Here is a 20,320-nt window from a genome sequence, read left to right on the forward strand (position 1 = left end):
ATCATTATTGCTTTATACATCTTACTAATGGTTGGAGTTTTCTTTGTCCTTTGTGCCACTAGAGTACTGTAAAAAATCCCTGCATGTTCTGCGTTAGCTAGCATACGTAACGAGTTAAGGGGGTATCTGACTGGACTGCGCAAAATAGACCGATTCCATAGCCCCGGCCACCTACGTCAAAACGCAGAATTGGAAAATAAAAACATAAAGATGAATTCTTTGTATTCGTTACTGGCCTGGAGGCATAAATTAGAAAAATAACCTATAGTATACCTGCTAACCATTTTCTTCCCCCTCAAACAGAAGTAAAACATTGATACAATCAACAATGCATATGCATTCTATATGAAATGATATTGTGCTTATTTTGTACCAGACCTTGAACATATCTCTTGCCCCATGAATTTGCAATTATAGACAAGATTTTAAGATTAATTTGCAGAAAACGACTTCCATTTGTGTCTGGAAAAGGCAAAATGCTTCAGCTTCCCCCTCCCGAGAGGGGATCCCCCCACCGGACCTCCGCCCTGCCATATGGACTGTACATGTGCTTGTAGCGGGAGAAGGTCTCTGGTACGTCCATGCCCCCATGGATGTACGTAGAACCTTTTAGCAGTCAATCTTCTATGCAACGTTTTGACGATATGTGCGTTCATTTTGGGGGAAGCGCTGATATGCGATTTTCAACATATCGTGGCCTGGGGCCAAGTTCCGAAGTTGTGCAGGAGAAATCGTATTTGCCGCCTCCCAAAAAAATGAGCAAAAAATGAATGAAGACCTTTATTGCACACTTCTGCCACACTTGGCTAAGTACAGGTCACAACAAAACAAAATAACAAGTACAGTTAACGGATACAAAAAGAATATGACTATCTTTAGATAAATTCTACTTCTCCTCGCTTTTCGGTTATAGTAGATATAAAAGAACAGACAGAACAGCCCCACCTTTGTTGTCGTTATGTATTTCTTTTAGAAACGTTTGGAAGTAACGTTAAATGTCTTTTATCCGCTGACCAATGGAACTAACAATTTGTAACGTATTTGTACTATATGAAATTGGAAGATGCCATAAGAAAGCAAACCCGCTCTCCTCTAAAGACTTACGTATTCCTGTCGCCCAACATTTAACTCCAGATTTGTCTAGATCTAACTGGCAGCAGAAAGCATCTGCTTGAAAACTGTCGGCTGGCACATTCTGGCCGCGGAATAAAACGCAAAGCAGGCCTTTCTATTAGCCTTATTTGCAGGCCTCCCGGGCGGCGCCGGCGATAATTTTTTGGGGGGAGGTGGTGATCGCGCGCTCATTCGCGATTTTCAAGTTATCGGGCCAGGGTCTTTTGCTGGGGAACCCGTATTGCTGGAGATCTCGTATTGCCGCCTATTGATACGGGTTCCCCAGGCAGCAATACGGGTTCCCCAGGCAGCAACAGACCTTGCCCCGATAAGTTGAAAATCGTGAATCAGCGCCCCCCCCCCCCGTCACACACACACACACACACACACACACACACACACACACACACACACACACACACACACACACACACACACTCACACACAAACACACACACACACACACACACACACACACACACACACACACACACACACACACAAATTGTGGCCGGCGCCGCCCGGGAGTACTCTCCAAGCAGAGGCTTTCTACTTTGTCATTTCTTTCTGTCTCTTATGGGTTTGAAGAGACATAACAGAAATGACAAAGTAGAAAGCCCGACTAAAGCGCATCGAAACACCTCGGAACCCGCCGGAACCCCTCCTCTGCTTGGACAGTAGAGACTACCTTCCTACGGGGGTACCGATCGTAGATTTCGGCAAAACAAGGAATAATTGGCCAGGACTGCCGCCCAGGAGAGTATACGGAAATGTTAACATTTCCCTCTGCGCGCGGCCGGTCAGCCTATTTGATAGCCAAACTCCCCTGGTAAATCATTCTCCTTATCATAGTATCAGTCTGTTAGAGACTAGGGGAGGAGGAAATGTTAACCTTACCGTGGACTGACTCCCCTGGCCAAGACAAGGTAGGTTTAATTGGCGCGGCGGCACTCTTCTATATTTCCACCCGGAGTATATTCACCCGTCCCCTCAAAGAACAAAGTCATGTTAAATAGTTTTATACGTATCTTGTTGACGTATATGCAGATGAGCTATATACCTTACCGAGCTTGTTAATCGATACGAAAGTGCGTGTTCTAGTGTAGCTATTCTAACATTGTGTGCAAGCTGTAGATGTTAGACTTTGTATAGATTAAAAGGTCTATTTCTGGTCACATGAGTCTCTTGGCTAATCATGATAGCTACCAAGATATTGGTAAACATGTTTCCAAGTTAACGAAACCCGTGGACGTGTAAATTTCTGAAAATACATGGTGCCCCGCCCCATATCCAAGGCAACGGTAATGTGTCAATCCCAACAATTATTTTGACCGTCCACAATGTGTTTTTTCAAGCAGAAATTCTCTATTCTAGGCTAATTTATTATTGTATCTAAAAGTTGTAAGGATTTTAAAGAATTATTTGATAAAATGAAGTTCAACAGAACACATAAGAGCCTTCATCTAAATCACAGGACCACTGTGACACGTCTAGTCGACCATTGGTATCAATACACATCTCTGTTGATAGGGAGGTGTGAACAAGGTGTGAAAGAGGTCCCCGTCGAGTTAATCCTCGACGCAGGTTAAGATAAGGACTTAATCCCCGACGCAGGTTAAGATAAGGACTTAATCCCCGTCGCAGGTTAAGATAAGGACTTAATCCCCGTCGCAGGTTAAGATAAGGACTTAATCACCGTCGCAGGTTAAAATAAGGACTTAATCCCCGACGAAGGTTAATCCTCGACGTAGTTTAAAGGACCGACGTAGTTTAAGGTCCGACGGAGTTTATGGTCCGACGGTGCTATAAGGCCCGACGGAGTTGAAAGCTCCGACGTAGTTATAAAGCGACCGACGGCATCAGACGACGTCGGAAGCTGTATTAGATCGCCAACGCACAGTTATTCCGTCGGGTTGCAAAATCGAAGTTTTAGGGCGTAAACTACACCTAAGCCGGCTCCTCCTTCCTGTTGTGAGAAAAACTGCTGACAGCTTCCGTAGGTCGTCTCTCCATAGCAGGCAGCCGCTTTGCTCGGTTCTGAAGCTTCAGAAAGGCCTCACGCCGGCTTTTCAGTCTCATGAGTCTCTCTGAAGCAGTGTTACCGGCTGGAGATGGTTCTGGGTCGGCTGCTGCTGGTGTTTCCATGGGCAGAGACATGTTTGGATAAGCGTCGGTCAAGATTCGAATTCAGACGGTAGAACACAATGTAGAACACAGAGATAGCGGGAGCTGTTCGGACGAACGTCCTTCCACGACAAGAGTCACTCGTGGAATGAAGCAAACAGAGGGTTGCCACGATAACCACTCAGAATAGAACAGATGACGGTTTAGAACCACGTTCGTACGTTCGAATTGCCCCCCTCCCCATCCCCTTGTACTTCCCTATTACGTACAAATAATAAATAACAATTCAAAAACAACAACAAAACACAACGCAAAAGATAAATTATCGAGTACAATATCTTTCTTGAAACTAAGAATCATTAACGCCTTTTCATTGAGTATTGACAGACCGAAAAACAGGAGATACAACGTGGCCGTAACGTTCGAATCCGAACTTGCTTTCGATGAACCCCGGCGCTCAACATCATACATAGCTACAGATCCACGACGGCGATTTTGACTGTAACTTAGAATGGAGTACAGCAAAAGACTCCCGGGTACTTGTAGTCTTGTAAGAAGGCTTGGTACTTTACTTTGTCATGGCTAAGAAACGGGGATCTTCAGGGTCATTGGCGAGTGCGCAAGGTCACGTTCGAATAGCTAGCGTTACATGAACGCTAACATTACCTTTCCTCCCCGACGGAAAATACAAAAATATTAAATTAAAGATGATACAATTGATGTTGACCGATGCAAAGGCCGACCATTCTGTGCTACAGTTACCCATGGACATGTGTTGATCACACACCACTAACCAGTGGATAAGTTGTAGCGTTTACACGGCAGCTTTGGCCGAAGGGCTATGATTGTAAACACGGAAATAGGCGCCGTCCTAAACCCAATAAGTGTGAGTTAAACCTAAAGTTAAACTTTTGAAATTTGACTACAATATTATGTTACATCCGTGACAAATGCAAACTAGACACTGACAGCCAGGCAGGGGGTTTGACGGTTAGTTAACAAAACTAGAAGCCCCCAGGCTGGAACGGCAGCTGCCGTGTACAGCGAATGAGAGCGATAGCCTTATCATATCATCAGTTTATAACCTGTTTATAACCCATTGTAAAGTTACAAGCTTTAATCCAACATAACTTGAGAAGGAACTTACCATGAATATTTTCGCTCGGAACTCCAACCTTCATGAGATGTTTCCTTGTTTGATTCACTGAACGCTAGGAAGTTTGGGGTCATCTAACGTTACCATGTAGAGTTCGCAGGACAGAATATCAGAGGCTCGTGTACATAGACCTACCGTAAGACGATAGGGGAAACGGAGCACAGGCGCCCCACGTATGAAGTGTCACAAAATATACATCTAGTTCACTGGACATACAGTTACGCTCGATAAAGTGCGCATCTTACATGTAAGGAAGGCTTATTAGGAACAGGACTACTTTGTGAGGGGCGTGAATGTGGCAATCTACATGTGTACATCAGGGCCCATCAACGCTCTCTGAACCGCTACTTTTGATTCACCGTGGACGTCATGCATCGCGCTTTCGGCTTCCCGGCTCATCGCAGTGAATCAAACATCTGAGGAAGGTCGGAGTTCCGACAGAAAATTCATTTCGAGTTCCTTCGCAAGTTGTGTTGGATCAAAGCTCAAAACTTCATAATTTGTACTCTATACCCAACGGTATCAGGACGACTTGGCACCAGGACAACTCGGCACCAGGACGTCTCGGCACCAGGACGACTCGGCACCAGGACGACTCGGCACCAGGACGACTCGCACCAGGACGACTCGGCACCAGGACGACTCGGCACCAGGACGACTCGGCACCAGGACGTCTCGGCACCAGGACGACTCGGCACCAGGACGACTCGGCACCAGGACGACTCGGCACCAGGACGACTCGGCACCAGGACGACTCGGCACCAGGACGACTCGGCACCAGGACGTCTCGGCACCAGGACCACTCGGCACCAGGACGACTCGGCACCAGGACGACTCGCACCAGGACGACTCGGCACCAGGACGACTCGCACCAGGACGACTCGGCACCAGGACGACTCGGCACCAGGACGACTCGGCACCAGGACGACTCGGCACCAGGACGACTCGGCACCAGGACGACTCGGCACCAGGACGTCTCGGCACCAGGACGTCTCGGCACCAGGACGTCTCGGCACCAGGACGTCTCGGCACCAGGACAACTCGGCACCATGACGACTCGGCACCAGGACGACTCGCACCAGGACAACTCGGCACCAGGACGACTCGGCACCATGACGACTCGGCACCAGGACGACTCGGCACCAGGACGACTCGGCACCAGGACGACTCGCACCAGGACAACTCGGCACCAGGACGTCTCGGCACCAGGACGTCTCGGCACCAGGACCACTCGGCACCAGGACGTCTCGGCACCAGGACCACTCGGCACCAGGACGTCTCGGCACCAGGACAACTCGGCACCATGACGACTCGGCACCAGGACGACTCGCACCAGGACAACTCGGCACCAGGACGTCTCGGCACCAGGACGTCTCGGCACCAGGACAACTCGGCACCAGGACGTCTCGGCACCAGGACAACTCGGCACCAGGACGTCTCGGCACCAGGACGACTCGGCACCAGGACGACTCGGCACCAGGACGTCTCGGCACCAGGACAACTCGGCACAAGGACGTCTCGGCACCAGGACCACTCGGCACCAGGACGTCTCGGCACCAGGACAACTCGGCACCAGGACGACTCGGCACCAGGACAACTCGGCACCAGGACGTCTCGGCACCAGGACGACTCGGCACCAGGACCACTCGGCACCAGGACGTCTCGGCACCAGGACGTCTCGGCACCAGGACAACTCGGCACCAGGACGACTCGGCATCAGGACGTCTCGGCACCAGGCAGGACGACTCGGCACCAGGACGATACGGCGCCTTAATAGTTTTTACACATTATGTGTATGTATACTATGCAAAGTAACGATTAATCGAAAATATATGTAAATACACAAATATGTATTTGAAATAACGTTATATTGTTTGTTTTTCGCGTTTCTTTTTCTTGCCCTACCATACTTCAAACTTCTTAATTTTGGGGTCAAATCACCTGAAGTCACTGTAAGGTCTAATGTATAATGTACTGACGCTTCATTTTGATGTTGACAGTTATCTTTAAGTTAGCGAATCATTCTGGGGAGTATCTCACATTGTTGTCTCACAATGTTACCACTTGTCTTGTCTTAGATCTTGTCTACCATCCAAATGATTTATTGGCTGTCATTGGAAATTGTGTCTGAAAAGGTTTTGCAAAAGTTCAGGCTTAGACTGCCATCTCTTAGACTAACTGTTGATTATGGTCAATCAACATATTAGCTGATGCTTCAGACAAAATATTGTTTTACTCATAATGATACCATATTAAAATGTGTACATGTTCTGATTGATAGTAGGCATGCAATTAAAGTGTACTTGAAGATAAGACTACTTATTGAGGGTTTTTCATCTCATTAACGAACAGGGCCACAACTCTTGTTGGTGTCTCATTCAGCACCAGGGACAGGGCCACAGGTCTTCTTGATGTCTCATTAAGGGACAGGGCCACAAGTCTTCTTGGTGTCTCATTAAGGGACAGGGCCACAAGTCTTCTTGGTGTCTCATTAAGGGACAGGGCCACAAGTCTTCTTGGTGTCTCATTAAGGGACAGGGCCACAAGTCTTCTTGGTGTCTCATTAAGGGACAGGGCCACAAGTCTTCTTGGTGTCTCATTAAGGGACAGGGCCACAGGTCCTCTTGGTGTCTCATTAAGGGACAAGGCCACAAGTCTTCTTGGTGTCTCATTAAGGGACAGGGCCACAAGTCTTCTTGGTGTCTCATTAAGGTACAGGGTCACAAGTCTTCTTGGTGTCTCATTAAGGGACAGGGCAACAAGTTTTCTTGGTGTCTGATTCAGCACCAAGGGCAGGACCACAAGTCTTGTTGGCTTCTTACGTAGGTATAGGGCCACAGATCTTGTGTCATTCAGCACAAGGAACCAGTCTCAATCCAGGGCATTAGTCTTGCCATAATATTTGTCACAAGAAATAGGAGCCCCTATCAAACGTATTTGTTTGAGCGTATCTTTTGACAGGTGCAGGTGTTTTTTAGCTGCCATGGCAGCAGTAGATACATGGTTCCAATAGAAGGGAGACTGAGCCAGAATATTTCCCACATAGCTACATTTATTGGCAATGTTAAGCATGGACATATTAACTGGTACAGATGGTATGTACCACAGTTAAATATTTACACAAATGTACACCAACACATGTCACATGATCAATATAGACTGCATGGATATTTACAAATAAAAATACAGAGGAACGTGGAAAATATATAATGTACATCACATGGCTTACTTTCGTGGTACTATATTATATAACTGCAACCTATTATGCTGGAGTCTTATGATGCAAATGATTCTGAAATGAATGAAAACATTTTTTGTGATGCAGCATGATCGTTAAAAGTTACTGTAGTGTTTCTGTACAACTGTGTCAGCCTGACGGTTGTTAAACTCATATCATATTGTTATTACTCATCCCAACTTTAGATTGAAAATCCTTCACATTCAGACACTTGAAGAGTAAGAAGAACATTAAATCCAGTGCACATTGTAAGATAAACTCAAAATGTCTTCTCTGAATAGTGAATCTAGCTACATAAGTCCACCATGTGCTAATAAAGAACAGTACACTCACATGCCCACATAATTGTCTAAACTGAATTTACTGTAAAAATACAACAGTACCTACATGTTTGACAGGCACCCCTACAGTAGTGTAATGGTCAGTGGGCAAGTCTTCAGACATATACAGGAAATGGACACTACCACATTACTGTACAGTCCCAGATAGAATGTTTAGGCACTAACATATCCTGGATAAACAGATATTGTCATTGTTTCAAGTTGTTGGAAACAGTCCATGTGATTTTAGAACACTCCATCAGAACCTACAGGTCTGACATCTACACCTACAGTAGTGTAACAGCCAGTGGACCAGTCTTCAGAGTTGTACAGGAACTGGACACTCCCACCTCCACAAGTCCTACTGGATACCACCTCATGTGTTAGTTACTCCACACACCAGTCCTACTCAGTGTTGCATGACACAGTCTGCCATAGATGGCTCACATGAGATGATCCCACTCAAACTACACCAGACCACACAGTACAGTTCCACTGCAGCTGGGGTGGGGAAGGGGACGTCAGGACCAACTCCACAGATAGGAGGCACAAGTCCCTGACAGACTAGTCCAACCTCCCATCACTGCTAACAAGCTGACATGACGGTGGGGTCCAGTGAGGATGGGGCCCATGGCAGCCATCTCTCACTGCAAGCCACAGACATATCAGCTAGATGGTGCAGTGTGGAAAGATTGAACAGTCTGAAAGAGACAAATGCCCCCTATCTGTGGAGTTGGTCCTGACGTCCCCTTCCCCACCCCAGCTGCAGTGGAACTGTACTGTGTGGTCTGGTGTAGTTTGAGAGGGATCATCTCATGTGAGCCATCTCTGAGAGATTGTGTCATGTAACACTGAGTAGGACTGGCGTGTGGAGTAACTAACACATGAGGTGGTCTCCAGTAGGACTTGTGGAGGTGGGAGTGTCCAGTTCCTGTACAAGTCTGAAGACTTGTCCACTGGCTGTTACACTACTGTAGGGGTAGATGTCAGACCTGTAGGTTCTGATGCGGTGTCGTAGAATCACATGGACTGTTTCCAACAACTTGAAACAATGACAATATCTATCTATCCAGGATATGTTAGTGCCAAAACAATCTATCTGGGACTGTACAGTAATGTGGGAGTGTCCAGCTCCTGTACAAGTCTGAAGACTTGCCCACTGACTGTTACACTACTGTAGGGATGCATGTCACACCTGTCCTTGCACTGATGTAGTGTTGTAAAAAAACTAAAATCACATGGACCATTTCAACAACCTATATCAATGACAATCTCTGTCTATCCAGGATATGTTTATACTGAACAATGAATTTGGAACTGTACAGAAATGTGCAGAATATATGTTGTTTTTCCAGCCAAATTTGATGGACTGTGTACAATAGGGTGCAGAAATTAAGGTATGTTTTAAAGTATTATTCTGTCTTTCTAGCTTATAATTTGTGTCTAATGATATACATCCTAACTGTACATGCAAACAGGAATTGCGCAGACATAATGTACAACAATACAGTTTTACATGAAAAATACACATAGTATACATGTAGTTACATGATTCACCGCCAATAAATGTTCTGGACATGATGGTAAGGCGTCCACTGTTACACCAACTCACAAGTCGGGGGATGAGCGGTCGGAGCTGTGGTGGCGCCGTTTCTGGGACTTCTTGTCCTTCAGCGAGGCGCGGTCAGTCTTCTGACGCCGCTTGGTGCTGCGGACGTTGGACTTGTCGCTGGGCTGTTTGAAGGTCACCGTGTCCGATGTAGTCTTCCCCACACGCTTGGTTCCAAACTGCAGCTGGTGTGCATTATGGAGAGATCAAACTGTTAGAGGACAGGAAAGTAGCTCAGTTTTCTTTAGTCAGCCATTCTGTTTTCTGTATCTCATTACTCCCTCAGTCATGTAACAAGAAGAATTATCTCTTTTTTACCAAGGCTCTTCTTGTACAGTTCACAACCTACAGCAGTATGAAGGCATGTACAATATAAATACAACTCACTTGGGGTAGCTTTGTGCCGATTTCCTCATCAGGGATGCTGGATAGGGCAGCAGTAGACAGAGCACCATCTCCTATGGAAGGGAGGCTGACACCTGGATAAAATGGGAAATGGAAGATGAAGTCAATCTGGGGAGTGTAAAGTGCAATACTGGATGAGTGTGGGTAAGCTAGCTGCATAGTCTGCCTTGTCTTTACTCATCCTTATTCTACACCGTACAACAACTACTAGAACCACTACATCGCCAGAGACGTCAGCCCTGCCTATGCAGCAACATCAAACAGAAATCAGTAAATCATAACTCAGACACAGTTAGGCAACTTTTCTCTAGCAGTGAATGAACCTACACTACAAAACTCACCATGTGTTTGAAATTTTTCCCCACACTACAAAACTCACCAGGTGTTTGAAGTTTGGTCCCTACACTACGAAACTCACCAGGTTTATGAACTGTGCTTCCCTAACACTACAAAACTCACCAGGATTATGGAGTTTGCTTCTCTAACACTACAAAACTCACCAGGATTATGAAGTTTGCTTCTCTAACACTACAAAACTCACCAGGATTATGAAGTTTACTTCTCTAACACTACAAAACTCACCAGGATTATGAAGTTTACTTCTCTAACACTACAAAACTCACCAGGATTATGAAGTTTGCTTCTCTAACATAACAAAACTCACCTGGATTATGGAGTTTGGTTCCCTGCAGAATCAGTTCTGGATCAGCGGTCAGGCTCGGTAAGACGATCTTCTCCTTTCTCGGCCTGTGGCTCCTCTTGGTTGTTTTGCCCGGGACGGGTGTCCTCCTGTGCAGACTATCCTCGTCCCTGTCATGCCCTGTTGCCATCATCTCCTCAAGTGCATTTTTTCTGATGATGTACATCCAGCCTTTAGTGCTGTCCTTAATGGGAATGTCATCCTCTCTGCTCAGATGTCCAGGCTGCAGTGAGGTGTTACAGCTCTGTACTCGGCCATCTTCCTCCAAGTCAAGGTCACGCACTTCATAATCTTTTTCCCAGTCCATGGTGGGGGTGTTGTCTACCCTGCTTAGGTGTTCAGACTGTGATGACATGCTGTAACATCTCTGAACTTGGTCTTCCTCCTCCCAATCTGGGGTGTACACTTCTTCTATACAATCCTTGACCCTGTCCATCGTAGGTGTGCTGTCCTCTCTGCTCAAGTGTCCTGGTTGTGACAACATGCTGTAGCAGCTCTGTGCTTGGTCTTCCTCCTCCCAGTCAGGGGTGTACGCTTCGATAGAGGTTGCACTCATATTGTCCAGACCAACATTTGCTGTGTAGTCCGGGGATGTCTTCATACAAGTTTTCCTTCTCTTCTTCTCATGCTTCTTGATGGTTTTTTGTTTTGTGTCTGCTTCCAATGCCTGCTCCACCTCAGCTGTTCTGCTGGCATTCCTCTGGATTCTGTCTTCTTCCCTGTCCATTGTGGGTGTGGGGGCATAGAATTCTCCCACTGTGCGCTCCATCCAATCATCATACTCTGCTGCTGTTGGAATTCTCTCAAGACGTTGCTGATCTTCCACAGTCTTCCTGGAGGTGGGGGTCTTTGCAGGCTTGCGAGCTTTTCTGGACTTCGTTCTGTCCACTCCCATGGAGTCTTGTACCGTCTTCATGGAATCCATCTTTGCCACGTAGCGTTCCGCCTCTGTAAGGTTTTCCTCATTCTCCAGAGAGTCTATCATGGAGACATGAGCTGGGGTCTGCACACGTCTGGAGGTTCTCCTCTTGCGTGGCTTGTCCTTTCCCATGTTGTTCTGTTTTTGTTGGATATCTGTCAGTCTTTCCGCATACTCATCAAACACCTTCGCATTCTCGTCTGGGTTTGTGGGAGTCTTGGAATATCTGTGCAAAGAGAAAACCAAGGAACCATTATTACAAAACATATCTTACTTCTGATGAACAGATGCTGCTAAAAACAAACCCTTACCACACAGGACAGGTGTACATGAAACTTGATACTTTACCTGTTTACTGCAGTGAATCCACCCTTAGGAGCCGGCTGTGTCTTGTTAAGGTTGGTGACCAGGTGTTTTGGTCGTCTGTACCTCGGCTCAGGGAGAGGCTCCCGCGGCGGTGAAGGCAGGGGAACGGGAGGCAGCTGGGGCGCATCCAGGAGAGAGGACGGGGGGATGGCTTCAGGGGTGGGGATGTGGCGACGTCCACGGATAATGGCATTGGTGTATTTCTGCTGGCGCAGGGCAAAGCTCTCCTTCTTAGAGTTGCTCATGATGATTTGTGTTGATTAATACTGAAAGAGAGAAAGAAAAAATGCCATGAATGACTGAAGAAATCCTCTCTAATTCTTGGTGACTGGCTGATAACAAGTTAAATGTAACTGCATGCAGCATGTAGGTAAAGATCTGTTTCTTTCCAACTGTTTTGCACATGGAACGCTGATCATGAAGTATCACTTATCAGGGTTTAGAAACAATGTGGAAGAGGTTATCCCAGCCAATCAATTTATGCTCCATCAAAACAACTGAAGAATTTCTTTTTTTGTGCACTATAATTTTTTAGTTAAGGATTTGTTCATCTAATTGCATGAAAAAAGTTCGCACAAAACGTCATTGGAATATGTTCAAGCTACATAACAACGAAAATTTAACAAGACCATTGGAATACATGAAGAGTACATGATTCTAAAAGTCCAATTGAAAATACCGTGCGCGTCATGGGGCTACCTTTCCGCCCGCCAAGAAATGATATTTTCGGCAGATATACACAAAATTCACACTTAATTACTCCGGGAAGGAGGAATACCTCCTTCTGGGAGTATTGGGAATGCATCTGTTTGCGCGTTCGCAGCTATAACTCACGATACCATTGTCGCATTGGTGTGTAACTTGGCATATCGTTTGCCTGGTTCGGCGTGGTGATGCACAATGTCTTTGTTACGCCGTAACTACTTTTATCGTCAATGCAATATCGAAATTGCACCCCTATAATTAATGGTAAGGGCCACTGCCTTGGCATAGCGACCATGTTATAACCCGTTACGCTTGACTGCAATACTTCAGGAAGATACGGGGTACGAAAATTTCCTACTTGCTATGATCGTATAGTCACTGTTACATTGTAAAATAGAGAACGTGCTTCACCACACACAACCTAGCTAGTGATATACCAAGTTACATACCAATGCGGCAACGGGAATTGTGAGTTTTCGCTGCGAACATGTGCCGAGTGAGCTTCAGTCTGTGTATTAAGGGTTTCTAGTCGTTTCCCCGTCCTGCCAACAAAAATACCAATGGATGGCATCCAATACCCCTTCAAAGTATATCTTTCATACTGATACATTTGATATTAAAGAAGAACATCTTAACACTAAATCTAATGACGGAGAAAAATCCACATAGATGAGGAACAGGCATGACGGGGAACTGGCAGGACGGGGAAACGACCTGACACCTGTATGCCGTGTACAATCGCAGGTCGCATACTAGTTGGGCGCACGAGACGGCCGTCGCACTTTAACGCACAGTGTGAAAATGGGATATCTCTGGACCTTCGAACTTCTCACACTTGTAGTTTGTAATAGGGAGGCTGTGACAATATAAAACGTTTACGCAGGGGATGAAAGATTGTTAAGATATCTCTCTCAGAATAGTGCGCGCAGGCCGCGGCCAGACTGTGTCACTTCCGGGTGTTTTCAAAGATCCGGTGACCTTTGACCTTCAAGAAATGTTACGATAATACAAATAGACCGATAGCTATAGATCAGGCATGCCTGCAATATTGTGGAAAGAGGATTTACTGCATATTTGTGATTTCTGAAACATTTTAGTTGTAAGGCTGAATGGTTCGTTGATCTTCAAAAGAAGCCATCTAGATCTAGATTTTTAACTTTTCCCGGAATTTCTAGATCCTATCTATGCCATGTTGTAAAAACGTACTTTTCAGCAGGTTGACCCCTCCTGTATTGAAAGAAAAAGATAAATAAACACCTTTTCTTTACTTGCTATAAAACACTACTTGGCCTGTGCAGAGATGCAATTTGTGTGGGTCAATATTTTTACTTCTGTAATTACCGCTTATCAAAAATGCACTTTTCACATAGTCTCTACCAGACTAACTACGCCAGGGTTTCACTTGTTGCAATTGAAATAACTTTTCTACGACTTCAAAAGTCTAAAAGATTTGTTAATTTCATGTCATACCATTAGTTCTCATAAAAGTACGTAGCAAAAAGTTTCCGCACCATTCAAAATCTAACGTTACCGGCTAGCCGCTGACTTTAGCAGGAAAACAGAAAAGACAGCATGAGTCTTCTCACTAATTACTAACTTCAATCATCTTTTTAGAGGATCTTCGCACTTAAACTACAGATGAAAATACATTCTAAAGTCAATCGTTTCTGACTGCACAGCTGACTGTGGGAGGGGGGCGGAAACACGTCAATCCAGTTGTCGCCTCCTGAAACCCGCCATGAACAAAACGACACAGCTACAGTTTGATAGAGGCAGGAGGCTGGTAGGACCTTCTAGTGGCTTTCTAGACTACCAACCAGTTAACACACGGTCACAAGTATCTATAATTATAAGTTATGGCCTTCAAAACTCAACCCTCCACACTCTAAAAACGTGATGTCGTTACAATAATCTTAACGTGCTCTTACCTTATTTCTTGAATAGACGGTCGATGTAAACTGGTAAAAACGAAGAATATAGTCCGTAAAGTTCGTGATTAACAAAACAATAGTTCTCTCTATAATAGTCTTTGGTCCTTCAGTGCCCCTGAAGGCACCAGGCCCGGCGGAGTTGTGACTTGTGTCTAACCCATCCTGCTCGGTCCGACTGCAGTGTGGAAATGGAAGGTGGAACTCAGATTTCCGAGGTAGGCGACTTTGGGATGGAACGACCTCTTGCGGAGATTACGGGTGCTGCATGATGGCGTCGGGGAATCCTCTAAATGTTCTCTGATGATGAGCAACTTTTCAACTGCCCATAACTTCTTGGCGTCAAGGCTTAAGGCGAGGTTATTTCACCTCCGGGTGCAGACACGGCTGGTGAACGACTCTCCGGACGGTGTGTCTCTAACACGCGCTCTTCCCAAAACGGAAAGCGATTTTCTGCAGAGATGTGCGCGCACGTCCGTTCCTGGCGGAGGTTACAGTGGTCTATTGACGTGTTACCAAGGTGTTCGATTATGGTCGGTAGGGATGCGCGCTTGACATTGTTCCAGAATAGAAGTAATAAAGCATTGTTACTATTTGTTAGGGATGTACTATGAAGGATAAAGGGAGGTTACTTCAGAATTTATATTTGAAGAGTTTGCTTTGCCCTCCGTGACAGAAAAGAAAACGCAAAGTATTATCACAAAAATGCCTTGGCTTATTTTATTGATAGTGACGAAAACGCGTCAAACATTACGACCAAGAAATTCTACTTTCAGCGTTGCTAATGTTTCCCAACATCCCCATCCTAATGACGCAAATCTTCTTGTGCAAAATGAACGTGTCGATATCACTGTAAAAAAAAATCAGAAAACAAAATAAGATAGATAACAACATCATTTCTTTCACTAGGTAAACATGCACACGCGGTGTACACAAGCCCTGCGTGCGCTGTCAGCAATATGAGTCAGATCAGAAGGCAAAGAACACTGACCTTTGGCTGTTGATATTTCATCTCAACAGCACGAAGCCTTGTTAAGGAATACAACACGACCTTTCTCCATATTAATGCCAATAGTACCCGTTTCTTGCCCCGCTAACAGTACCCTAGCATGTACAGGGCAGCTGTGTTTATTTTGTAACATAAAGTATAACGTTATAGAATACAACACGGTGTATTCCGCATCGCCCGAGGTACCAGCGCGACCCGCGGGAGGGCCGAGACCGAGGGTGATGCGGATGAGCTTTCAGCCTGTTTATAACCTGTTATAACCTGTTTATAACCTGTCTATAACCTATTCATGACCTGCTGATACTTTCACTCTGAAATGATAAGCAGCTGTGCTCAGCACTAAGGAAAGGCGTGGTTACCTGTGTGTGTGGATGGTGTTCAGCACCAGAGACAGACGTGTTTTCTGTTTGTGGATGGTGCTCAGCACCAAGGACAGGTGTGTGTGTGTGTGTGTGTGTGTGTGTGTGTGTGTGTGTGTGTGTGTGTGTGTGTGTGTGTGTGTTTGTGTGAATTTCATGATTGTGGATTATGTTCAGCACCAGGGGAAGGCATGTTTACCTGTGTGCGGATGGTATTCAGCACCAAGGACGGGTGTGCTTACCTGTTTTTACTGGCACCTGTCTGATAACCTGTGCGTGACTGATGTTCAGAACGAAGGATAGGGATGTTAACCTGTTTGGGGATGTTCTTCACCAGGGACAGGTGTGTTTATTTGTGTACAGATGGTGTCAGGAATAAGGACAGGTCTGTTTGCTTATGTGTGGATGGTGTTCAGCACCAAGGACAGGCTTTTTTTAACTGTGTGTGGATGGTGTTCAGCAAAATGGACAGGTGTTGTGCCTGTGTGTGAATGCTTGTTCAGAGAAGACTCAAAACTTGGGCTTGCCATGCACACATTGACTATTCATTCCACACGAAACATACTGTAAAAAAAAGAACAGAAGAAAATGAATTATTTTAAGTCTAGTTTTATTCCCAAATTTTCAGTTGCAAAGAGTTATAGCATCATCAGCTTTAAACACTTTCCCTTCTGAAATGAACCATGAATTGTTAGTAAAGCATTGGTACTGTTGCCACTTTAAAAAAACCTGACTGCCTAGTTCAGTCATTGACAGCTTGGGAGTTTGATAAAGTCATGATTGTTCACTTAATTCCAATCCTGCATAATAGCTATATCCTACAGACTGCATTCCTGTATACAACAGGGACAACAGATTTTTCACTCTTGATTATACTCCTAACACGCTACCTATCATATGGCTTATGAATAGATCATCACATTGTACAATTAATGTATGTTTCACCTAACTATATCAAAGTTTTCGATTGTGCCCCTAGGGTTATCAAATTCGGTGAATTTTCATCTAAAATGGAGCACATCTTAAATTTTCCAACTTTTCAACTATGCTATAAAAAGAAACAGTATAATAAAGCAAACCCTACGTTAAAAAATGAAGTTCTGAATTCTGCACAAAGTAGTCATATTTCGGCCATCCACTACAATATCATATAGTTGTTGTCATCATAGGATACATGCACCATGGTAAAGATTATCAAAACAAAAAGACTTAGTCATCAGTATTTCTATTGAATGTAGCTGCTGTTAAGAAATATTATCAAAAAATATAAAAAAACACACCTTTCTCAAACAACATACAGTACAGAGGTAGAAATTTGCCTGACTAGCAGCCCACCCACCATAAAAACTTCACATCCGACCAAGTTTTAAGTTTATTTACAACCTATCAAAAAAGAACTTACTGTCAAATTTAAGTAGAAAGAGTGGTAGCAAGTGCACCAATTATCCACTGGACCACACCAATCTATTTCTTGGTTCTCAGACATCTTTTTGTAGCTAAAATGTACCAAACGGTCTGAATGAATACTGAATGCTGAAAGCAAAACTTGACTTTGACTGTATTTCAATTGCAACAACAAAATACAATGTGGAGCACCAGGCAGCAGATGCTGGTGTTCAGTATCCACTACACCTTACAAAACATAAAATGTAGTTCAATGCTAAATACATATAGAATAAAAACGGGGTATTCCATATCACCCGAGGTACCAGCCCGACCGCGGGTAGGATCACCGTAGGCCAGATATCGATCTGACCCGCGGGAGGGCTGTGACCGAGGGTGATGTGGAATACACCGTGTTGTATTTAATTTATGTCATACCTACCCGAGAAAACACACATTTCAATGTGAAATACGCCTGCAGTTTCCTTCAACAAAAAAACTCTAAATCCAGTATTCGAATTTTCGACAACGGCGCAACCGGCGCACTTGAAATGCATTCTGAATATTCTATGGAAGCCCGTGTGATACAAGTAGAACTCCATGTGATACGGAAAATTATCACACGATGCAGAACAACCTTATCAAACGTTTTTTCAGCCCAGGTATGACATAAAAGGCAATATCAGCAATGTCAGAGCAAAATATGAGTCTGACTGTATTCAGTCCCTGAAACTCTGCGAATTAACGTACTTTCCATGTTGATATTCCAATTCAGCATTATTTCTCAAATATGAGCAATGATGAATCAAGTAGGTGACATTTAACAACAATATTCCAGTAATATCTTCATTATACTAGTGGTTCAAATTGTATGAGCTTTGGTTCATGTCCTGTTGACTTGACAAACTTGAGAAAGTCTTGAACAGACATCCCCATGGAAGCAGCGTTAGTCATCGGGTGGCAGAAGATCTTTTCGTGACCGCCTTCCGCAATGTCTGCGTCCAGGAGGAACTTGATCTCGCCCTTCTTGTCGTTGAAGAGCGCGAGAGGGGTCAAGCTGCCTTGGCCGATGCCTAGTTTCTCTAACATGATGGATTCGTCGGCGAAACGTACGCCGCCAGACCCAGCGCCAAGCTGTTTTGCCAACCACCCTAGGTTTACCTGTACATGGAACAAGAATGTGTACATTACACGTCTTATCCTGTAAACCTTCCAATGAACTGTTTTACTTATACCCATTTTTTTACTCCTAAAACCTAGTTTTGCAAGAATCAAGTTGTGACACATCACACAGACATTGACAAAGTATGGATATCCCACATGGGCAATACACAAGGCTACTACACCCAAACCTCCAGGGCCCTGTAACTCCAACCAAACCAGAACAACAGGTGACGGTACAAACAGTCTCATGAAAGGGGTGTCAGATGGTCAGGTGGATCTTTACATCACGCAGGATCAAGATTTGCTTCAAACCTACCAGAACCTAGCCTGGGTGCCATCCTATTTCTACCGGGGCTCCTACACTCGGGTTGCGAGTGTAGGAGCCCCGGTAGAAATAGGATGGCACCCAGGCTAACCAGAACCCTCCACAACATCTTAGTAGCACCCAAGGACAAACCCCCAAGGAGAATAAGACTTTCTGTAACTTATGATCCACTGCTCAGAGTCACATGTTCTATCTGCATAACGTGACGTCACAGAGGCGGTGGACTGCTCATTCCTTGACTAACACTGGAGCTGATCTGTTAGAAATCTGGTAAGTCCAATTTTTGTGTTGTCAATTGTAGTTCAACTTTAATTCAGAAAGTTGTGGCTATTTACCTGTGAGGCAATACACCATGACGACAATCATTTAAATGTCCCAGAAATGTCCCAGAATACAGGATGGCTGAACATACAAGTTGCAAAAATGGGTTTATTTACATCATTACTGACCTGTCTATTGTGAAGAGTACTCAAAACCCAGAGGTTCTTCTTCTTCTTGTCCCTGAGGAACAGGTTCTTGGCAATTGCACCTGGTACATCTGACACATACTTCATCATCTCTTCCACTGTAAAAACCTGGAAAAAACGTACATGTACAATTAATATGTGTGCACCTGATAAGTGTGATACATACTTCATCATCTCCTTCACTGTCCACAACTGTGAGAAATGTGTGAGCATCTAGCCCATGTCATAGCCCTTCGTCGTCTCTTCAGATGTGAAAAAAGTACAAACAACAAGTGTGCACCTGATATGTGTCATACATACTTGATCATCTCCTATACTATACACACCTGGAAAAATGTAACTTGACAACTTAAAGATTAACTGTTTCTGAAATGTTCGTGTTTCCAAACTGCCGTGGCCATTGACAGAAATATCTTATCAATAGTGCGAAAAACGTCATAGACAGGAACATATTTTCAATAGTTGAAACAATATTCTTATTGACAGGAACATTAGTGCAAACAAATTCTTATTGACAAGACATCCTTTGCCTCGGTCTTTCCAAACATAGAAAGAGCAACCGTTTTACCACAGCATTGACACATACCTTATGAACTATTTTCAGTTACTAGTAAAATCATTCAACGACACCCACAGCTAGGCATGCTGGTTGGCCTATATTTTACAGCTGAGTAAATAATATACACATAACCAGCTCCAGATGACACACCCCTGCCCAGTGTGGCACCGCACTTTACCAAGCTTTCCCGCCAAATTTCCGCCCTCCCAACCACTACTATTGCTCCCTTTTCCTCCCTCTATTATAAAAATTGTCCCCACCGGCGGATGTTCGATAGTTTCTGTCTGTATGCCGAGTTTTTCCAGCTCGGCCTCCAGCTCGACTCTCCCGCCCAACTCTCCGGCTGCCATCTTGGATACCTTTAACCTTTCAACCTCTTTAGTCGTTTAATGTCACACAAAATAATGCCTAAGATATTTATAATGCAGATTTCCCCTGACACCAAACAACTGGATGTCATATAGAGTAAAA

The 20,320-nt window shown here is 44.7% G+C and overlaps 3 protein-coding genes across 3 annotated transcripts in view; all 3 read right to left on the reverse strand.

Annotated features, from left to right (window-relative positions):
* Positions 1-3,503, reverse strand: part of LOC136434200 (uncharacterized) — a 33,812-nt gene extending 30,309 nt beyond the window's left edge. The window contains exon 1 of the mRNA XM_066426968.1: positions 3,068-3,503. Coding sequence (XP_066283065.1) covers positions 3,068-3,270 — 203 coding nt within the window. The 5' untranslated portion in view covers positions 3,271-3,503. The remainder of the gene's footprint in view (positions 1-3,067) is intronic.
* A 5,448-nt stretch (positions 3,504-8,951) lies between these two features.
* On the reverse strand, positions 8,952-15,075 carry LOC136432804 (uncharacterized). The gene is made up of 5 exons (XM_066424308.1): positions 14,584-15,075; positions 11,933-12,216; positions 10,630-11,810; positions 9,948-10,039; positions 8,952-9,745 (listed from the first exon to the last, which is right to left on the reverse strand). Exons 2-5 carry the CDS (start codon positions 12,193-12,195, stop codon positions 9,560-9,562), a joined length of 1,722 nt encoding a protein of 573 aa, XP_066280405.1. The 5' UTR covers positions 12,196-12,216; positions 14,584-15,075; the 3' UTR covers positions 8,952-9,559.
* A 1,469-nt stretch (positions 15,076-16,544) lies between these two features.
* On the reverse strand, positions 16,545-20,320 carry LOC136432811 (putative prolyl-tRNA synthetase associated domain-containing protein 1). The gene is made up of 3 exons (XM_066424319.1): positions 20,110-20,320; positions 19,273-19,398; positions 16,545-18,495 (listed from the first exon to the last, which is right to left on the reverse strand). Exons 1-3 carry the CDS (start codon positions 20,197-20,199, stop codon positions 18,184-18,186), a joined length of 528 nt encoding a protein of 175 aa, XP_066280416.1. The 5' UTR covers positions 20,200-20,320; the 3' UTR covers positions 16,545-18,183.

Source organism: Branchiostoma lanceolatum, chromosome 4, assembly GCF_035083965.1.
Source record: "Branchiostoma lanceolatum isolate klBraLanc5 chromosome 4, klBraLanc5.hap2, whole genome shotgun sequence".
NCBI lineage: Eukaryota > Metazoa > Chordata > Leptocardii > Amphioxiformes > Branchiostomatidae > Branchiostoma > Branchiostoma lanceolatum.